General features: G+C 37.3%; 2 protein-coding genes across 4 annotated transcripts in view; one reads left to right on the forward strand and one right to left on the reverse strand.

Annotated features, from left to right (window-relative positions):
- The window catches only part of TRPC5 (transient receptor potential cation channel, subfamily C, member 5), a 325,159-nt gene that overhangs the window by 175,401 nt on the left and 129,288 nt on the right, over nucleotides 1–20,470 (forward strand). The window lies entirely within an intron of this gene.
- TRPC5OS (TRPC5 opposite strand) overlaps nucleotides 11,257–20,470 on the reverse strand; it is a 26,777-nt gene continuing 17,563 nt past the window's right edge. For 2 of the 3 annotated variants that reach the window (XM_011984479.1, XM_011984480.1), the window contains exons 2-4: nucleotides 17,435–17,580; nucleotides 17,028–17,116; nucleotides 11,257–11,929 (exon numbers count right to left, since the gene is read on the reverse strand). In XM_011984479.1, the coding sequence (XP_011839869.1) occupies nucleotides 11,284–11,619 (336 nt within the window). In that variant the 5' untranslated portion in view covers nucleotides 11,620–11,929; nucleotides 17,028–17,116; nucleotides 17,435–17,580 and the 3' untranslated portion in view covers nucleotides 11,257–11,283. The remainder of the gene's footprint in view (nucleotides 11,930–17,027; nucleotides 17,117–17,434; nucleotides 17,581–20,470) is intronic. The other variant, XR_001006526.1, reaches the window with a different exon arrangement.

Genomic DNA, 20,470 nt, shown 5'->3' on the forward strand with positions numbered 1-20,470 from the left:
ACTGAATCCCTGGCAGCCCCTTAGTGAGAAGGCTAAAAAGCACAGTTGAAAGATGAAGTCATACTCAGGGTTTGTAGTTCAATAAAAGGTTAGAGCAGGATCTGCTATGGTATGACCTCCAAAATGTTAGGTTCCACCTCTTTGAAGGAGGGCAATTCAAGCAGGTCACAGGTGAGGCTCTGCTTTCCATTTAGGCAAGATTTACAATCAAGCAGGTGTAGTTCTATGCCATCTTATCAAACAGTTTGGGAGAGCCTCCTAACAAGGCTAACTTAGCCCTTTAAGGAAGCAGCATGATACCACGGAAAAAGCAGGGACTGTGGAGCCAGAGCAACTGAGGATAGAATTTTAACCCACTAGCTGTATGACCTAAAGAAACTCACTCCTATTTTCAGGGCATTAGTTTTCTCATTTATAAAATAGAAATGAAAATAGTTTCTTCACTTCATAGGGGATTGTGGGAAATAAGAAAATATAGCATTCAGTGCATGGCACCAGAAGTACTTTAATGTCCATTTCCATCTCTTTTCCATGCTACCTGGAGTCAAAGCAGCTGAGGGGTGCCTGCCAGCTGAAGGGCAACTGGCAGTGCCATTCCTTCATGGATCCAGGCTCTGAGACAAACCTCATTGTGTGTTTATCTGGTCCCTTTTTCTCAGACAAAAATAAAAGTACTATGCCTTAGAAATGAGGCAAAAAACAAATACCAGGGCAACCTGGAAAGGGATAAAAAATGAAGAAGAGCAACATGGAGATCGAAAGGGCTATACTGAAGGAAGTGGTAAATGGTTAGGCCTACCTATGAGTCCCCTTATTTTATTTTTGCCATTTACCTGCTTTAAGTTATTTCAATAAGCCTGGTGTTGTGCTTACTTCCCTGGAGAAATGTAAAGATAAAATAAAATAATAAAATAAAATAAAATAGGTAATGTACTTATGCATAGCGAAATACTGAGCATACAGTAGCAGTCAATAACTATTAGCTGAGCGGGGTGTGGTGGCTCACACCTGTAATCCCGGCACTTTGGGAAGCCAAAGCTGGCAGATCATCTGAGGTCAGGAGTTCGAGACCAGCCTGGTCAACATGGTGAAACCCAGTCTCTACTAAAAATACAAAAATTAGCTGGGCGTGGTGGCAGGTGCATGTAATCCCAGCTACTCAGGAGGCTGAGACATGAAAATCACTTGAACCTGGGAGGCAGAGGTTGCAGTAAGTCAAGATTGTGCCATGGTACTCTAGCCTGGACAATAGAGTGAGACTGTCTCAAAAAATATTTACTATTAGCTGTTAAAATTATTCATTTTTATCGTTACACATGGAGGACTCGTGGCGTATGGTCTAATTCTGTACAGTAAAATGGCAGGTAATAGATATAGTAAAGGCCCATCCTTCTCTTATCCCGCCCTCTCTCCCACAGCCCTGCTATTGATGTGAAGTATCAGTCATTGTGTTAAGCAGTCTGCTGTATCTACACTTTGATATAAGTCTATATTTCCATTAAAGATGTATATTATCGTTTCAGTGTGTTTTCACTTTACATAAATTGTTATAATACTGTGAGAAAGAAAATCACAGATATTTTTAGAACATGAATTGCTTCCAAGTGACAGAATGGTTAATGGGAATAAAATAGTTTTAAAAAAATAGATAATTGCAGAATACAACTGAAGTTTACAATCCTCGCCCCGCTGAATATGAGATAAACTTTACAATTTTAGGCCCCCCATGCTCTTTAAAATTGAGAATGCATTTATTTTCAAACAATTTCACTGCAATATTTCATCAATTTTGTGTTGGTAGGTCACCTTCTATTGTATGGCTTGACTCCACTTGCTCATATGATCTTCATTTGCCAGTTTTAGTTACTGTTGCATTTGAAAACCAGTGTGATGACTTTCTCACTGTCATGGGGATCCGCTTGTCACATGACCACGGAATCACTTTTGTATTATACATTAACTACCCCCCAACCCTCATTAACCTTCTCATCACTTTTTTCCACTTTGTTTTAGTCCTTTTACTGTCCGGAAACTTTGTCCCTTGTATTCTTTATTCCATAATTTCTTATCATTGTTTTTACATAATATCTTTATGCTACTATATTTTCATATATTTCTTAACTATCATCCCACTAACCTGAATGTGCCGCGGGGTCTTATTTTTTCTTGCTCTCTTGATTAATCATCAGGGACTCCAACATTGTTTCCAGGGTCCATTCCTGTGTACACTGAAGTGGAATTTTTATTGTGGTAAGATATACCTAATATAAAATTTCAAATTTTAATCACTTGTAAGTTTACACTTCAGTGGAATTAAGTACATTCACATTGTGCAACCATCATCACTAGGATTCATTTTTGAAGATGCACAAGTTTTGGAGTGTCTATTTTACTTTCAATAGTGAACCTATCTAAGTATAGTTTCATATTTCACAAGGCCATTTTTTCAAAAAATTTATTTATTTATTTATTTATTTATTTTTGAGACGGAGTCTCACTCTGTCACCCAGGTTGGAGTGCAGTGGCACAGTCTCAGCTCGCTGCAACCTCCGACTCCTGGGTTCAATCGATTCTCCTGCCTCAGCCTCCATAGTAGTTGGGACTACAGGCATGCACCACCACACCAGTAAAATTTTTGTATTTTTTTTTAAGTAGAGATGGGGTTTCGCCATGCTGGCCAGGCTGGTCTTGAACTCCTGACCTCAAGTGATCTGCCCACCTCGGCCCCTCAAAGTGCTGGGATTACAGGCGTAAGCCACCGCACCCAGCCTATTTTTATTATTTTTAGAGACAAGGTCTCACTATGTTGCCTAGGCTGGTTTCAAACTCCTGGCCTCAAACTCCTGGCCTCAAGTGATCTTCTCATCTCAGCCTCCCAAAGCGCTGGGATTACAGATGTGAGCCACCATGCCCAGCCAGCTAAATTATGTTTAATCCATAACACTAGCAAAGTAGCCCTTCTTAACTATTCAATATTATGGATATTCAGCAGTAATCAAAGTAATTTCAAAAGTAAGTAATCAAAGTAATTTCAAAAATCAAGTAATTTCAAAAGTAAATTACTTTTTGAAAAGTAATTCAAAAAGCAGTCTATTTATGCAAAGATCAACAATTTTAGGCCTGGTGCTATTCACTGACATTTGTGAATCAAATAAATGAAAACCATGGTATTTAGTAGACTGAATTGTTTCCATCAGATCACATCAAACTCTAGCTCCAGGTATACAGCTGGGATACTGAGTGACTGTCAACTTCAATGTCAATAGTGATAAAGAATATAATTCCATAGAGCCACTGAAATTCAAATATGGCCTAAAGTTTAGTCTCATAGCCTGAGACTTCAGAATCATTTGGAGATTTATATTTATATATTTTGCTCCAAATTTTCCAAGATAAATTATCTTAGCAATGGCTATACATCAATTTTAACATAATTAGTTTCTCTTCAAACTAAGCCAGACTGATTAGAAAGGCAGGCTTGAGAAATCATATATATCTCAAAGTTTATACTCCAAAGGCATTGCTTCAGGAATGTAAAACATAATTTATGCTCATCAAACTCTATAAATTCCTTCTGAATTGTGACTTCATTTCTAGAAAAAAAACAAAAACAAAAAAACTGTAATCCTTCCCAACCTGTGAATTAGAGTTTTTTTAAAATATGTGGTTTCATTGAGTCTCAAATGCATACAGCCTCTAATTTCTCTCTATTCAATTCACATGTCTAGTTTAAGGCTGAATAATCCCACATCTTAAACAAATCAGCAATGTCCTTTTTGGAGTTGTGTTTTTGTAATTTTAACTTTAGCATATAAATTTAGCTCAATGATGTGAGCTACTGAGGTTCCAACAATTCAAGTGTCTGTGAGAACTTCGTTCTCAAATGTTCTTGATTTGAGGAATCACACTGATAAGTCTGTTCAATACATATCCAAAATCTAGTCTTTAAAAAAAAAACTGAAACACTCACACTGTGCTTAGAACCACAAGCATAAAAACGTCATGATTTTGATCTTTATTTTATCATGTTATATAATACACTTGATTTTTGCAGTATAAACTATTCTCATGTAGGATTTGATGAAACTAGACAAACCAATCTTTCCTTTCGATGCAAATAAATGAATGAAACCTAACTTTATGCTTCCATTATTATTATTATTTATTTTTATTTTTATTTTCGAGACAGAGTTTCACTATGTCACCCGGGCTGGAATGCAATGGTGCCATCTCAGCTCACTGCAACCTCCATCTCCCAGGTTCAAGTAATCCTCCAACCTCAGCCTCCCTAGTATCTGGAACTACAGGCATGCACCACCACGCCTGGCTAATTTTTGTATTTTTAGTAGAGATGGGTTTTACCATGTTGGCCAGCTGGTCTCAAACTCCTGACCTCAGGTGATCCACCTACCTGGGCCTCCCAAATTGCTTGGATTATAGGGATGAGCCACCACGCCAGTCCTATGTTTCCATTATGTTTATGGCAATTAACTCAGCTTTTCCATGTTAGACAAAATTTCTCAAATTCTTTGAAGGCATATAGTTTATGTGTGCTAACTCATCAAGAAAAACACATATTAACATCTTAAGTGGGTCACACTCCAGGATTTAGAGGAACACATTTTCCCTGAGGGTTACATATCAGGAGCCCCAAACCAAGATGGAAACATTTTTTAAAAGGACACTTTTTTTTTTTCAAATGACCTACATACCCTAAAGACTGTAGGAGAATGCACAAGAATTATTTCCCAGGATCAGAATTATTCAAAGAGAAACTGCCTCTAGATGAGAATGAAATAACTGAGCTAAAAGAGAAAAGTTGTCTTTTCCATTTGATTCCATGCTTAATAACAGCTGGACCATGAGGTTCTGTCTTCAAGGATAGATAGGATTACTTCCTCAATGTCTGTAATCAGGAATAGGACAGAGCAGATGCACTACTTCTCCACTCTCTAGTGCCATCCCTGATGACACCTTGCTAAATCTTTTAAAGTGTGCTGTGATTCCAACTGGGGAAAAAATGAAGAAATACCCAGTACAAATGGAAATTTTCCCAATGAGTCGAGGTTTGTGGGAGAGAAGCATCAAGAACTCCGGCACCTTGGATAAGGACCCAAAGATAAGCCCATTCACATCTTAAGTTTCAAATAGACAACATGTCTTTTTAGAACTTGAGCTTAAAAACTGTATTTCACACAAAACATTTTTTTTCTCCATAAAATGAGCTGCAACAGAGCTGATTTTCCAAAGCTGGAAGTTAGGGGTTTGCTTACATTAAAAATTTAGAAGTTATAGTTTCAAGAAAGGCATGTTCCCCCAAGTTTAAGTAAGAATAAAGGTATTAGAATAACCAATATTTCCAGAATTTGTCATAATATGGAGGCATGTGTATTTACGTGCTTTCAACAACAGATTTTGTCAATGACACCCTTTTTTTTTTTTTTTTTTTAGACAGGGTTTCGCTTTGTTGCCCAGGCTGGAGTGCAGTGGCATGATCTTGGCTCACTGCAACCTCCATCTCCCAGGTTCAAGCTATTCTCATGCCTCAGCCTCCTGAGTAGCTGGGATTACAGGCGCCCACCACTGTGCTGGCTGATTTTTTTGTAGTTTAGTAGAGATGGGGTTTCACCATGTTGCCCAGGCTGGTCTCGAACTCCTGAGCTCAGGCAATCTGCTTATCTTGGCCTCCCAAAGTGCTAGGATTACAGGCGTGAGCCACCGCGCCCAGCCAGTTAATGACATCTTTGATTAGAGGAATCTGAAACACTAAAGTTGTGTTTCATAAACATTGCCCCCTTGTCCACCTTATATGAATATTTGGGGTAAACTTAAAATTATCTTTTGAGATGCCTTCAGCATTTTTCTTTTTTTTTTTTATTTTTTTGAGACGGAGTCTCGCTCTGTCACCCAAGTTGGAGTGCAGTGGTGCGATCTCGGCTCACTGCAAGCTCTGCCTCCCAGGTTCACGTCATTCTCCTGCCTCAGCCTCCCGAGTAGCTGGGACTACAGGCGCCCGCCACCACGCCCAGCTAATTTTTTGTGTTTTTAGTAGAGACGGGATTTCACGGTGTTAGCCAGGATGGTCTCAATCTCCTGACCTCGTCATTCACCCGCCTCGGCCTCCCAAAGTGCTGGGAGCCACCACGTCCGGCCACCTTCAGCATTTTTCTAGGGTCTTTTAAGATGAAATTGTGACCAGGTATAAAGACTTCAGTGATTTTCCTCACCTTGTAAAATGCAGTTCCAACCTTCATAAGTATAATGGCAATCACCTTCAAGGATTATTTATTACCCTGAAGAGATGTGATATTGGAAGCCGACAGTTTTATTTATCAATACAAGTAATTCACAAATAACTAACTTCAGGAACTAGAAGTTATTTTTTATTTCTTTAGGGATTTTCTGTTGGTTGGTTGGTTGGTTTGTGAGCTTACTGAGGGTTAAAGAGACAGAAGAAACTCAGTTTTAAATACGGGCTGGAGAGAGTAGGATCTCTGAAAAAAATATAAGAAATATTCCCAAGAGGAATCAGTAAGTACATCTAGTCTATTAAGATAAGACTGTCAGTACAAAAACACAACAAAAATCATAAAAATCAAGTTGGATCATAGTGGGTTAATAACGTTCAGAGTTACATAACCCCCTCAGGAACAAAATCTTAGCCTTGAATGGAATATAATTCATTATTTCCTGAAGGGCTTTTTCATACTGTTTTTTTCCTCATTGTTATTCCTACTAGAACTCAAGTAGACTCCCCAAAAGAATTCAGTTTGGTAAAAACAAACAAACAAACAAACAAAAAAGCTCCAAAGAATGAAACAATAGCTGATTTCCTAACTCTAACTTTGGCATGAAGTAGAATAAGAAAGCTCTAATCTCTTAGAAAACAGGTGTAAAACTATTAGATAATTATTTCATGTCAAATAGACTTTCAGGTATTGTCATACAAACTTTTTTTTGCAGATGGGTGAATTTTCTTTTTAATTTTTAAGTTCTGGGGTACATTTGCAGGATGTGTAGGTTTGTCACATAGGTAAACATGTGCCTTGGTGGTTTGCTGCACTGATCAACCCATCACCTAGGTATTAAGTCCAGCATCCATTAGCTGGGAATCCATTACTGATGCTCCCTCTCCCCACCCCAGCCCCCAACAGGCCCCAGTGTGTGTTGCTCCACTCCCTGTGTCCATGTGTTCTCATTGTTCAGCTCCCACTTATAAGTGAGAACATGTGGCTTCTGGTTTTCTGTTGCTGCTTTAGTTTGCTGAGGGTAATAGCTTCCAACTCCATCCATGTCCCTGCAAAGGACATGATCTCGTTCTGTTTTATGGCTGCATAGTATTCCATGGTGTATATGTACCACATTTCCTTTATCCAGTCTATCACTGATGGGCATTTAGGTTGATTCCATGTCTTTGCTATTGTGAATAGTGCTGCAATGAATATATGCATGCACATTTTTCAGATATTCCTGAAAAGTCCTGATTTCACATATTGTCTCAATGTCAGATATGTCATGCCATGAAAACCATTATTTCAATTGTTCCTTATTATCACTGAAGGTAAGCAGAAAATTTATTAATAACCCTCATTTTGCAAATGAGAAAGGACTATGTTTAGAGATTTGTTTAAGATCATCTGACAAAGCCAGAAGTAGAACTTCAGACTCCTAGTACAACATTCTCTCTTATTATGCTCTGCTACCTTATGTTGAGTGAAGTTCTTGTGTGCCTATTTGGTAGCCTCCAAATTCACCACCAGGTATTTTAAGATGACCACACCTTTTTTGATTTGTGAATGAAAGTTTATTAGTTAAAATCTCTTGAAAGAAAACAATAAAATGGTTTAGATCAATAGCTAATACAGATTTTAAACAATCATAAGATAATAACTAGCAGTAATCATCACACATAAGAATTTATATAGGCACAACTCCCCACATATTTTAGCCCAAGCAAATCAGGGTGAAAACTTGTACTACCTAATCTAATGCCATCTACCAGCCTATCTTCCTTGATTTTCACACCTTTAAGCTTGTCTCAGAATGATGAGCCCCTCTCTTTTCTGCCATGCTATATAATAATTGGCTTTAGCATTGGTCTTAAGAAGATACAGAAAAGGGCTAATTTGCATAAAGGATCAGCCACTCACTCCATTCTCCTGGAGGAGATGCAGGATTTCAATCAGAGATATCCAATCAGTGGACTAAACTAGTTAATAATTCTCCATCTAATTGAGCTTTCAGATACACGACTTATGTCAATCGCCTACCAGCTATTTATAGCAACATCTTAGGGTTGGCTAATTTGCAGAAGACAAAAACAGGGCTTTGGTCATAAACCTGTTTAGAAACTAACTCCATATCATGGCTTTCCATCGTAAACAGTCGCATAACTGTTGACAATTTATTAATTTGCTTCTCTCTCCTGAAAACATCATCCCCGCTAGTTCTTGTTCCTAAGTATTGTCTTATTTCCTAAACATTTCTTTTCACTATTAACTCTAATTCTGTTCCATAGAGAAAACATACTTAATACAACAATCCATTCCTTGGAGCAGGGGTCATATCTTAACAATCCTTAAGCGCATACAATTACAGAATCAAGGCAAACACTGGAATATATCTTATCTAGTTCCTGAGGTACCGTTACAGTACAATCTGTCCAGGTGACCCAGGCAAACAAGGGGCCCGCCAGCTCCACATATTATGAGGTTGTAGCACGTTCCTGCTTTGATGCCTAAGGACTATATTAAACATTACAGGCTGTCTTATGGGCTGGTTCAAATCTTTGTCCTGTTTCAAGGTCTAGAGTAGTCTCACGGATTTCTCTTGATGTAGTTTCATAACCTCCTTGAGTTAGTATGGTTACTTGTGTTCTCTTGTAATACCCTAACAGTTTTAACAAGCTTACATTAATCTGTTGTAGAATTGTTATAAAGTCCATATTCCAAAGTTCTACTCGGAGGAATAGCTACCTTTTGGGATCTATCATGTTTAAGAGCACCAGGTCTGTCCTGCTACAGTTAAACTGCTCACCAAATAAAATTTGTAGCGGACTGGTGGCTTCTCCTTGGATGTGTTCTCTGATATTGTCCAGGTATTTATGCTTTGAGTTTTATTGTGACACAAAATTATAGCCCAGTTTCCTAAAGTCCCAAATCCTTGTGGGGAGTGTGTATCTTCCCTGGCTGTTTCTGAAGCTATAATTAAAGCAAAGGTTCCTTTAACTTTTATCTAGTTCTCATATTTTTATTCTTATTTACTAAATGTATAACTTTTCTTGTTTAACTGTGTAAAACTGTTCCTAATGGAATGGAGTGATAAACTGTTTCACCTTGCTTTCCCACTACTCTATTTAGGTTAATTTGGCATAGTCACTTTGTACTCCATCAATTATTTGCCGTTTTTGACATAACTGCATATCTAGAGTCCCCTATACTGGGAAAGCGAGATAGTAAGATTCAGTTTGTCCAGTGATTGTGGCAGTAAAATCCCTCAATCTGCTATCCCATGTGGATTTTAATTATCCAGTTGTTGTTTTATGATATAATTTTTATTTTTCCTATTTGTGTTTTTCTTTGCTCCTCTAAGTCTCCTGAATCTTCACCTACTCTTATCAATCCTTTCACATAGTAGTCTATTGTAGAAAGTTCTCATATTAATATGTTGAATAGTTCCATAAACTCTGATTTGCAAAGATTAGCTCTGAAGTCATCTGTGTTAAATATCATTTTAATCCTTTTGACTATATGCTTTAGGCTTTTATATGAATTGCTATAGTCCAATTTCCACCAGTGTGGATTTCCTTCTACATCTCATTTCTTTGCAGTTTGTATATAACACATTGTCTAGTGATATACCTTTATATCTTTACCTAGTTGTTGCCCATGTCATGAGATGCAATGGTCATTCTCTAGGAAGGAGGGCCATAGTGTCCATGGGCTTGTCTAAAAGGTAGCTATTTTTCCAAATAAAAATGAGGGTACTGTATGGCATGCAATTGATATGGTCAGTAAATTTCCTGCATATTTATTTCGTCTCTTTCTGTTTTGATTTGTGGGTCCTTCAGCTATTCCATTTTCCCCTTCTGGCATATGCAAAATTATTGTGGCTAAATACCAACCCATATTTTATCTAAATTCATTACTGTACCTATCTCTCAACAGTAAATATTTCTGGGCTGAGGTTGCAGCAGATTCACTGTAATAAGCCTATTAACTATTCTTTTTAAATTAAGCTGTATTCAGGAAGATATATTTTATCCACATCCAGTGCGGATAAATTACATACAATTACAGAATCAAGGCAAACACTGGAATATATCTTATCTAGTTCCTGAGGTACCGTTACAGTACAATCTGTCCAGGTGACCCAGGCAAACAAGGGGCCAGCCAGCTCCACATATTATAAGGTTGTAGCATCGTCCTGCTTTGATGCCTAAGGACTATATCTAGTCCACAGATATCTAGTCCAATATGGTGAGTGTTTGTCTTTCCATTGGTGAATAATCCTTGTAGGGCTTTCCTTAGCCCTTCTATTACTTCTCTCTTTGATTATTTGGTATAGTGTGCCTTTTCCATTTGGGGAATAACAGTGCAAAGTAGCTGCAATGTGGTCAGAATGTGCAAGAACAGTCCTGCATTGGAACTCTTGGTCCCAGCTTTTTCAGTTTTCTCCTTGGCAACAGCCATTTGAAAACCCTTCTGCACTTTTATTATCTGGTAGATAGTGCTCTTTTAAAATTACCTCCCTTAGTCTGCTATAGCATTTTTAGTTGGACACATGCTCTCTAAAAGGATAAGTTAGGAGTTATATCCTTTCAAATAAAAGCATCCCAACATTGTCTTGTTAATGTGAATGTATTCATTTACTGTGATGCTACCCTGGGGGATATTCCCCTTTTCATTTCCATTCATTGGAGAGCAGTGAAATTAGTACCAAGATGTGATAGAGTTTGTCAGTTCTCCCTTCCATAATTGGGTGAGGAATTTCTTTTCTTTATTATTGTTTGCTCCCATCATCAGAAATTCTAGCATGAGAGTAAGTACAGGTAAAGGGAGACCTACATGGCAAAAGCCAGAACTTTTTGAATAACAAAGAGGAAAAAAAGATCAGCTTTTGCTAGAAGTAAATCAAATCTTACTTGCTATATGGGTTATTAGTAATGAAAATGTGCAGAACTGTGAGAAAACACATATTGCTAATATACAGAAAATAAGAATATATTGAAACAGAGAAATGATCAGTTTTCACATCCCTGGGGGCGGGGGCAGAAATTGGGTCTTAGTCACTTGTTAAGTCATCATTTATACCAGAGACTGTATCTTCATATAAGTTATCCATGTCTAACATAGCCTGATCTATATCAAACATTAGGTCTTCATCCTCTCTTGGTGTAAGTATTGAGTCTAAGTCTGAGAGATCAGGGAGATCTGGTAGTGAAGGCTCCTCAGGAAGAGGTGCATCTGCTTCAGTCTCTTCTGCTCCACCATTTTCTTCTACATAAGGAACTTCTTGTACTTGTATAATGAATTGTAAAAGCTCATCAGCTATTCTTATTAACTGGGCTACACAAGCAACAAGTCCATCAATGAGTACAGGAACTGACACAGAATCCATGCTGCAGTGCTCTTCTAAATAGATAAAATATCACTACAAGCTCTAGCAAATGGACTCTCGGTGACAATGGATAGTATAAGGGGCTAACAAAGGTTCTGTGGTTGGTTTAGGCCAGAAATTAAGATGTTGATATGATTATGATACTGATCAAGTACAGAATGAGAACAGTAAAACAAAAGAACTTTTTGATGATGTTGGTAAACCGTGCACAGAATTTACATATGGTACTCTTGTTTGTACTAGTGGTGAACTGCTATTATAATGACCATCAGGCGGACTGTCACAGCCAAGAGAAAACAGCAAAGCAGACCTAATAATAAAAAAGAGAGATATAAAGATTAGTATCTTTGAGCCTTTATCCATCCTACAGGCTACAGCTACTGGTTACCCCATCAAGAATTATCGTTAAGCTTGAAATGATATGTCTAACTATAGCCCCTCCTTTGTTGCTGGCCTTGTGAGGCTCTACTACTTCTCTTTCCTTTGAAAACCTCATGGTCTTTATCTCTTGTTAAGAGATTTGGTAGAAAAGTAAGCATAGGCAGTTTGTCTGTCTTTCCTGAACATCTCATTTGAGGAAGGATACACTCACTCAGGGTCTGTCAATTATTAGCACCTTTGCCTCATTGCCATTTATATCTGGTGCTGCTGAATTCTTTCTGTGTTTTTTGGAATCCATTCATTAAAATTTCCAGATGCCCTGCAGCCTGGGGAGTTTATGGTAAATAAAAGTCCTATATTCTCTATATTTTGCCAAACTTTGGAGAATTTCAGTTATAAAACTAGCTCCTTGATAATTTCCTATTACTGCCCCTCTTCCATATCTAGCAGCTCGTTCTTCCAACTTTATCTAAAGCTATGGTTGTACTATTTTCATCTGCATTTCTGGTGGGCTCTTTGCAAACCCACTTTCTGAGTAAGTACATACTTGTGTAAGGCAATATTATTTGTTTGAAAATCTAGATATTGACTCAATATAATCTACCTGCTACATTTGTGTGGTTTACCACTCCCCACCACACTTAAAGTGAACCTGTTGAGGATGCAGGAAGTTTTTAGTATTTTGACATATCTCATATTTCTTACTCACTTGTTTATTTGATTCTGTTTTTCTAACTCTTTCTTCTCTACTAACCTGGTACATACATGCCCACATGCCCTGAGGTTTCACAAGCCCATCCTACAACCTTAAATTGAACTGAAAAGGGAGCTGAGTTGAAACTTAGAGTCCCCAAAACTTCAGGGTATACATTAGTTTTGGGGGCCTAGATTATCTCCCCTCTCATTCCAAATAGATTATTCTGCTTTTCCATTCTGATGAGCTGATACATGTCTTTATAAGAATTTCTAAATTCCTTTCACAAATTTATTTTCGTATCTCCCTTTACCAGATTGTATTTCCTGCAATAGTCCAGTTCTGTATGGCTGATCAGTGTAGCTATGTACCTTTGGCCAGTTTTTTTTTTTTTTCTTGGTTATCTCTACATGTTAAATTTCTGGCTATTAATTCTGCAAATTGGGCTAACTTTCTTTCTCCAGCTCCAGTCAGGCTTTTCCTAGTTGAAAGCCTTAGGAGGTAGTCATCTATATAACTCCTTTAGGATTCTACCAAGTCTATTATTGCCCAGTTTTCAGCAGTTCTGACCAGAGTGGGGCCCAGCAAGCCACAGACTTCACTTTCAGCTGACTGTAATCCTTGGATATTTATTGGAGTACAGAAAATCATCAGCCAGATGGTCTGTGATTTGCACATAGAGCTTGCTGGTCTCCACAGGGCCTTTTTCGACCCACTCAGTTGTATACTATCTCCACTTAGTATAAATCCTGTAAGATCACTACATTTTTTTTTGTCCCAAATCCTACCAGTAGACATGGGGTTTGCCCTGATGATAAGGGTCACAACAGTAATGACCAGAAGGCACGATTTTGTTGGAGGCAACTTTCCATATGGAATATAGGAGAATGGGTACTAGAGGCAGAGCAGTTTGTTTTATTAATTCAAAGGATCTGTTTGTTTAAGAGAAAAACGTCTCATGAAAGAAAATATGGAGAGAAATCAAGGAAAGGAATTCGGCATTTATTTAGAACATGCATCAGCTCATCAGAAGGAAAACACAGAAGAAAGATGTGTGTTAAATATTGTTAGAGAGCACCATCACATTTTTCAAAGGAAGCAATAACTACTATATGGTATATACAGCCCAAAGGCACAAGAAGATGACAGGAACACCCTCACACAAAACCTATTTAACTTCTGACTTCCCATTCACCCAGTTTTTTTCCTCAACTTCTCTATCTTCCTCTGGGACTCCTTTATTCCTCCTCTTGGTCAATATGCTTCCATTTATTCACCTATGTGTTTCATTCTATTTCACGCCCTCTCTATCTCCATCTACTCTTACCCTTTTCCATCATCTTTTCTTGTATCTCTCTCCTAAAACTGGGAAAAAACTGGAATAAATTATATTTGATTCATCAAATTTTTATTGTATTTATTGAGTTGTACATTACACAACCTAAACATAAAAAGCAGAGAGGTAGAACATTCCATATTTTGCTCTCTTATAAGACAAATGTAGTTACTTATTACTTTTTGTGGCCCTTGATTTTTTTTTGTGGGGTGGGGGACTCAGTCGCTTTTGGCGGGAAAAACAATTAGTGACCTTACCTTAACTTTCTTGACCCTTATATTAGCTGATCCACCATTTTTATTCTCAAACCATCTCAGAACTTAGCAACTAGAGGGTGAGGAGAGGGCAAGAAGAAACTTGAAGAAACTGCTAAGTATTCCAATAATAAGAAAGAGTAACAGTGTAGCATCAGCTTATGCCAGTTATGGTAATTTCCAAAGCAACCAACTCTGGACACCTCAGCTAGCCTAAAGGGGTATTTTGGATAGTTTATACCTAGCCTTAACTCACTTTAAGGGACTTTTTATTAGCTATATCCTCTGCCTGGGATTCCTTTCTCCTTGGTGGGGGAGGAGTGGGGACTTCGGGTCATTCTGATATCTACTTTAATATCACCTCCTCAGATTTCTTACCCCTCAACCTGGGTAAAGCCCCTAATCATCCCTTTCCCATTACACACAAATTTCATTTTTGCATGATGGTATCTATAGCTACCTCATATTTTCTTGTTTAATTATTTGTTTTTCTGTCTCTCACCTTACCCCTACATACATATAGACTAAAATGTAATTGTCATGAGACTAAGAAATCTGTCTGTTTTGTTTTCTGCTATATCCCAAAAGAACAGAAGAGTGCTTGCCAGCATAGTATGTAATCAGTAAGTGTCTTTGAAAAAAACGAAATAATGGAAGGAGGGAGGGAGGAACAACTTTCAGCACATTCATTCCGTAAATATTATCAAGCTTCAATCATGCATGTGGGAAACAGGGGATACAAAAATGGACCAACTCATCAAAACATACAGTTAATAAAATGAACAGGCAACCCAAAGACTGAGAGAAAATATTCACAAAATATATATCTGACAATGAACTTTCAACCAGAATATATATATTCTGGTTGAAAATATATAACATATGTATACAACATAAATATATAACAGAATATATATATTCTGGTTGAAAGTTCACTGTCAGATATATATTTATATATATATGTGTGTGTGTCTATACATATATATATAAAGAACCCCTACAACTCAATAATAAAAAGACGAACAACCCAACTTAAAAATGGTCAAAAGATCGGAACAGACAATTCAAAGGAAGAGCTAATAAGCACATGAAAATATCCTCAACATTATTAGTAATCAAAGAAATGCAAATTGACATCACACTAAGATACCACAATATACTCAGTAGATTGGCTAAAATTAAAGACTGATAACATCAAATATTGACAAAGATGTAGAGGAACCAGAATTCTCACACACATTTATACTACTGGTAGGAGTATAAAATCGTATTATGTTTTTGGAAAAACATCAGTTTCCTATAAAACTAAGCATATACCTATCTATATCCCAGCAATTCCACTCCTAGGTATTTACCCAAGAGAAGTGAAAGTTTACAAAGTGACTTTTACAAGAATAACTATAGAAGTTGTACGCATAATCACCAAAAAGTAGAAAGAGCTCAGGTATCTATCAAGAAGAGAATGAATAAGCAAACTGTTGTATAGTCACACAACGTGATACTGATAAGCAATAAAAAGAAAGGCACTACTGACAGGGACAACAACATGGAGGAATAATCAACATTATACTTAATGAAAGAAGCCAGACACAAAAGATTACATGCTGTATGATTCCATCCATACACAATTTTAGAAAATGCAAAATAGTCTATGTAGAAAAAAAATCAGAATAGTGGTTGCATTTATGGGAGTAGGAACTGATTGGGAAGGGGCATAAAGGAACTTTCTAGAGTGATGGTAGTGAACATGTTTAGATAAGGTCATGGGTTACACAGGAGTATGCATGTGTCAAAACTCATTGAATGGTACTCTAAAAATTTGTACATTTCACTATATGTAAATTTTACTCCCTTCAAAAAATTAACCAAGCATAATCCCCAGCCTCTGAAAGCATATGTCAGATGCAATGATGTGCCCATAAAAAATTTTCTAATAAATTGTCACATTAATGGGAGACCTATTGTGTATCAAGGACTGTAAAATCCACTTTTCTTACATTACAGGTTGAGTATCCCTTATCCAAAATGCTTGGTACCAGAAGTGTTTTAGATTTCAGATTTTGGAGTATTTGCATATACATAATGAGATATCTTAGGAATGGAACCCAAGTCTAAACATGAAATTCATCTATGTTTCATAAACACCTTATACACATAGCCTGAATATAATTTTATAGAATATGTTTAATAATCTTGTGCACTAAACAAAGTTTGTGTACTCCAAACCATCAGAAAGCAAAGGTGTCATGTTGGTGCTCAAAACGTTTTAGATTTTGAAGCATTTAGTATTTCAAATGTTGAGATTAGAGATACTCAACCTGTAGTACATTTAATCCTCACAATAAAATCATCCTATGAAGTTATGGGTGGAAAAACTGAGGATCAAAGAGATTCAGTAATTTGTCCATGAGCACATAAGTAAAGGTGCAGAGATGGATATCAGCCCAGGTCGGACTTCTAATATCCTATGCTAGAGGGCACAAATTTAGGTGACTACAGGAGCAAATCTGCCTTATTCAGGGCCAGAGCTGACATCTCATTCTCCTAAGCAGAAATAGAACTGAGAATGTTAATGTCATTTGCTATCCCTAGAAACTGGCTGAATTCCAAGTTGAATGTGACTTAGGCAGATTAGTCCCCTAAGAAATCCCCACTATCTGTGACTGGGAGGTTCAGGGATATATCCATTATCTATCCTTCCACTGACCTACTGAATTGGCCCAAATGTTCATAAACTACTTACCTGAGATAGAGCTGAGAGGGATGGGGGTATCAAGGCTCAGCCTATTAAACAATTTGCAGACTTTGCTTCCAAACAGGATGTGAACGTTCCTGCAACAACAACAACAAAAACAACACCCCCATACACACCAAAAAAAAAAGATAAATTGCTAAATCGATAAGCAAGGATGAGATTAACCAACATTTCAAAGAGCAAAGAGCCCTTTCTAAGTGAACTGACAATCGGACTTTTTTCCTTCCCTGTGACATTTGCTAATTCTGGGCACTGTTGAAGATGAAGCTTGACTGTAAAGCAGAAGGACTCTCCTGAGGAAAGGAGAAATGAGCATAACTTTTGGCAGTTGGGAGACACTAAAATAATGGGCTGGAAACTTGAGAAGCCCAAAATGCAGGGCTAGTTTTTCTTACCTGAAGTCACCTGAGTTCTGGGCTGGTGTCTGGGCAGGAAAGGCACAGGAAAATCTCCTGCAGTCTCCTGGTACTTCAGAGACAAATTCTCCCTCTAGAGGGGAACTGCCCCAAACAGGCCACCGGTCTCCACTTTAAAAAGTTACCTAGATTTTGAAGTTAGAGGGACAAAGGGAAAACTAATGAGTCAAAAAGATCAAAACCACTCCCAAAGGGCAATTTGGACAAAATGATTCTAAAATGCATAAAGATACATAAAGGGCTAGTAATATTGAAATATCTTCAGGAAGAACAAATTGAAGGACATATGCTACCAGATATCAAGGCTAGTTATACAGTTACAGAAATTAAGACAGCATGGTACTGGCTGAAGGACAGACAAATCAATGGAACCATGACCCTTACCTCATGCCAGATACCAAACTAATACTAATAATGATTTGAAATGAATCATAGGCCTAAATATGAAAGTTAAAACAACAAAGCTTCTAGATCACAGCACCAGAGAAAATCTTCATGATCTTAGGTAGGCAAATATTTCCCATAGGACAGAAAACATTAACCATGAAAGAAAAGATTAATTACACCTTAAGAGGATGAAAAGCCAACCACAGACTGGGATAAAATATTCACAATATATATCTAACAAAGGACTTATATCCACTACACTCATACATTTTTTAAACTCCTACAAATCAATAAGAAAAATATAATCAGTCTAATTTTTTAAAAATACAAAAGAATTGAACTGGCACTTCATAAAAGAGAATATCCAAATGGCTCATAAGCATATAAATAGGTGTTCATCACTATTACTCATCAGGGAAGTGCAAATTAAAACCACAATGAGATATGCAAAACCCACCAGAAGAGCTAAAATGGAAAAGACTGACAACACCAAGAACTGAAAACATGGAACAACTGGAACTCTCATAGATTGCTGGTGAAATTGTTAACTGGTACAACTACCTTGGAAAACTATTTGGCAGTATCTGCTAAAACCAATCATACCTCTATCACATGACCCTGGAATGCTACTCCTAAGTGTATAACCAAAGGGTGTACAAATATCCACCAAGATACAGGTACAAGAATGTTGAAATAAACCAGATGCATGAAATTAGCTATCATATCACTCCATTTACATGAAATCCAAGAACAGGCACACAAATCTATGGGAAAGAAGTGAACAAAGCGGTTACCTCTGGGTAGGGGGTTATTGACTCGGAAGGGATATGAGAAAGCCTTCTGGGATGCTGGGAATGTTCTATATCTTGATATAATCACATATGTTAAAAAACAAAAGCATTGATATGCACCCTTAAAGTTTGTGCAGTTTACTATATGCATGCCATACCTCAAAAAAATAGTTTTATTTTTTAAATTTTAGGCCTCCATCCTACAAAAACTAATGAGGACAGCAAGACAGTGATAAAAGTCTTACCAGGATTCAGCAAGCCAGTCATCAAAGTTAATGAAAATGGAATGAAGTATGAATATGCAGGGGAGAGTCCCTTTGGCCTGTGTGGCTCTCTACTTCACGGCAGTGCTAAGGCAAGAGGCCCTTATGGCTAGGCAGAGTTTTTAATTGATACAAGATGAGATAACCTATATCTTACAAGTAGCTCATAAAGACCCCTGAGGCAGAGGCCATACTATCCATCTGGTAACTGACATCTTTGACCCCATTAAACTTTTATTAATCTCTCTCTCTTTTGACATTTTCTGTCTGCACAACTAATCAAAAGTCACCATTTTTCTTTTAGCTGAAAGTCCTATCTGGCAATTTTGCAATGCTGCTAATTGGAAAATTGGTAATAAGTGTCTAACAGTAGGATGGAAAAAAAGCAAAGAAATCCAAATCCTCTGGGTCTATCTTTATAGTTGATAAGCTTCTTTGTATTAGGTAAGGTAAATTAGTTCATATCCAAGGAGAACAGAGGCAGTTATGTGGGAAATATTAAAATGCACCTTTAGTGAGGGTGGGTGCCAGATTCCTATTTACAAACAGGTAAATTTTTTTTCCATAGTGCTCCCTTCTCCAACGCTACAGTAACATTTGGATACATGCATTCGATATAGATTGTTTTTAAAAAAATGCCTACAGACATATAACTTCTCATTGCCCTCTTCACCCCTTGAGGAAACGTCAAGAGAACTTTATCCACAAAGGGCAGATTTTCACAATTTTGACATAACAGAAGCATCTCTAGGGGCTTTTGTTCATAAAATGAACAAAAAACAGTATTTACACTTTAAACTCTTTCTGAAAAAGCTACAAACTTTTGCCTTTAAAAAAATAACTGTGTGCAATACAGCATTTGCCTGTTATAGGATCTGACATTTAAAAATCCCCATGAAGCATCTTTAATTTATCAAGAAAGAAAGGAAAGAATTGTGCAGCTGAGGAGCTAAACATGGCCCCTTCTTGAAAATATATGAAAAATTCAAAACTAAAACTAAAAAAAGGGGGAGTAGGAAATGTCCTTATGGTCAATTTAAACCAAACTCTACTGAATTTCTTTCCTCCTCCAAATTTGTTCATTGCTTCAGAGAAAAATCAGACTGGCTTACCCTTCAGAAAAACAACTTAGTAGAGAAAAACAACCACTTTTGAAAATACATCTTGGTTATTTTCCTAGACAGATACAGTGTTTCCTCAAAATACTGTTCGAACATGAGGATAGACACTCAATCTTAACCTGGTAGGACCCTACACAGGCTTGTCCCTGAGGCTTGGCCACTATGAGATGCTCCCAGGCCCTTAGAGAGTCTGGAAAGAGATGTAATACTTCTAGAAAGATTTTTTTGGTTTTCAAATATTACAGTGCAGATGACAGGGTCTAAAATAAGGGAAATAAAAACAGAGCTTGGAGGTAACAAGAACAGGGGTTCTATTTCCAAGTCTTTCTTCAGCTTTCTGAGAGGGGAAAAAAAAGTTGTGGTTGTTTGTTTGTATATGCTTTTTGGGAGAGATATAAAATGATACCAGTGGTTATAAGGATAGGATCTGGTATCCAAAAAAAAAAAAAAAAA

This window comes from Mandrillus leucophaeus, unplaced genomic scaffold (genome assembly GCF_000951045.1).
Source record: "Mandrillus leucophaeus isolate KB7577 unplaced genomic scaffold, Mleu.le_1.0 Scaffold269, whole genome shotgun sequence".
Lineage (NCBI taxonomy): Eukaryota > Metazoa > Chordata > Mammalia > Primates > Cercopithecidae > Mandrillus > Mandrillus leucophaeus.